The sequence below is a fragment of the Tribolium madens genome, unplaced genomic scaffold, assembly GCF_015345945.1.
Source record: "Tribolium madens isolate multiple individuals breed KSU strain unplaced genomic scaffold, Tmad_KSU_1.1 Scaffold_7;HRSCAF=85;Tcas5.2_LG10, whole genome shotgun sequence".
NCBI lineage: Eukaryota > Metazoa > Arthropoda > Insecta > Coleoptera > Tenebrionidae > Tribolium > Tribolium madens.
Window position 1 is genome coordinate 1,217,999 of NW_025401050.1, and position 1,425 is coordinate 1,219,423.

Genomic DNA, 1,425 nt, shown 5'->3' on the forward strand with positions numbered 1-1,425 from the left:
AGTTAACAAAGTAGCAGTCATCGTTTTTCTCAACGATCGAACACACCATGACCTTTTTGGAAATTTGTTTTCTCGTACTCACTTTCGTGTCCCAAACGGTTACACAAGGTGCAAACTTTACGTGGTTTGGGACAGTTTGATGCTAAATGTGTTCCGTCACCACAATTATAGCATCGCGCAATGGATCTTTTCTTTTTTTCCTTTTCCTCTTTGCTGGAACTTGGACCTAGCCTTTGTTGCACAGAACGTCTCTAAGCTTGTACGAATGGTACATGTTTTGATGAGGAGTGATTCGCCAATCTGGACAAATATTCACGATACAAATCCTCTGGTGTTAAATATCTTCCCGCTCGTGCCCCAGTCTCAATTGTTAAATCGCGAATCCCATCGATTACACAAGAGACCGCGTTAGGTCCTGTAATGCGGCACCTTTGGAGAAGACCCATGTTTTCAAAGTAATATTGGGTCTACGATTCGTCCAATTGCTTATTTCTATTTAAGAGTTTAAGTAACGTACTAGCAAAATCTCGCTGATCGGGAAAAGTTTTAAGTATCAACTCTTTCCACTGTCCCTAGTTTAAATCGTAGGTTGGTAAATTGTAATACCAAGTTTTGGCAAGTCCAGCAAGACGACTTTGGATATGGTAAATGCTCGTCTTTTCATTCTACGAATTAATTTGAGCCAACTGATCAATCTTTTATAGAGCCAACAGGGGGATGATAAATTTGGATCACCCGGACTAAATAGTGGAATACAGTCGGGTTTCACAATAAATTGGGAACTACTTCCCTGACCTTGAACACCTCTTTCACATAACAGTAATTCAACAAGTCGCTCCAGGTGTTCTATGCGAGTACTATCCGTGGACTGATTTATTGAAATAATATCAGAATTGGGTACCTGTGTTGGTTGATTTTCGTTTATCACTCCAGTACTGTATTTTCTCGGTAATTGCTACGCTAACGTTAGCTATTAGAATAGCGTATCAACTCCTGAAGTATCAATACAAATTGCTAAGTCGTTCGGATATGTTCGTCATTTAGCAATTGATAACCCGCTATTTTAGTGAAATTTTTGTTTTTACAATTGGATGCAGCTAATTTTGGCATAATTTTGACAAGAATTAAAATTTTGAAATGCTGCCTTTTAGAAGATTTATAATTTTTCGTGAAAATAGAAAAGAACAAATACGAATAAACAGAGTTGAAATGAGACTGTTACGAGATACAAGTAACCCTTTTAATTTAACGAATGAAAGGTTGTTACCTATTTCCCTTTTTTTTTTTTTATATATATAAAATAGGTAACACCTTGGCAGCTCGTATTTCGGAGGAGAGCTGATCGTGGGGTTTTTCTTTATGGGCGCCACCCAGTCGAATAAAGGGCCTCTAGTACCACGTGACTGGGAACGTAGCACTCAGCCG

At 38.5% G+C, this 1,425-nt stretch overlaps 1 protein-coding gene across 1 annotated transcript in view; it reads left to right on the plus strand.

Annotated features, from left to right (window-relative positions):
- The first annotated feature begins 1,051 nt into the window (after nt 1–1,051).
- Nucleotides 1,052–1,425, plus strand: part of LOC123009961 (putative nuclease HARBI1) — a 1,352-nt gene continuing 978 nt past the window's right edge. The window contains exon 1 of the mRNA XM_044406558.1: nt 1,052–1,259. Coding sequence (XP_044262493.1) covers nt 1,138–1,259 — 122 coding nt within the window. The 5' untranslated portion in view covers nt 1,052–1,137. The remainder of the gene's footprint in view (nt 1,260–1,425) is intronic.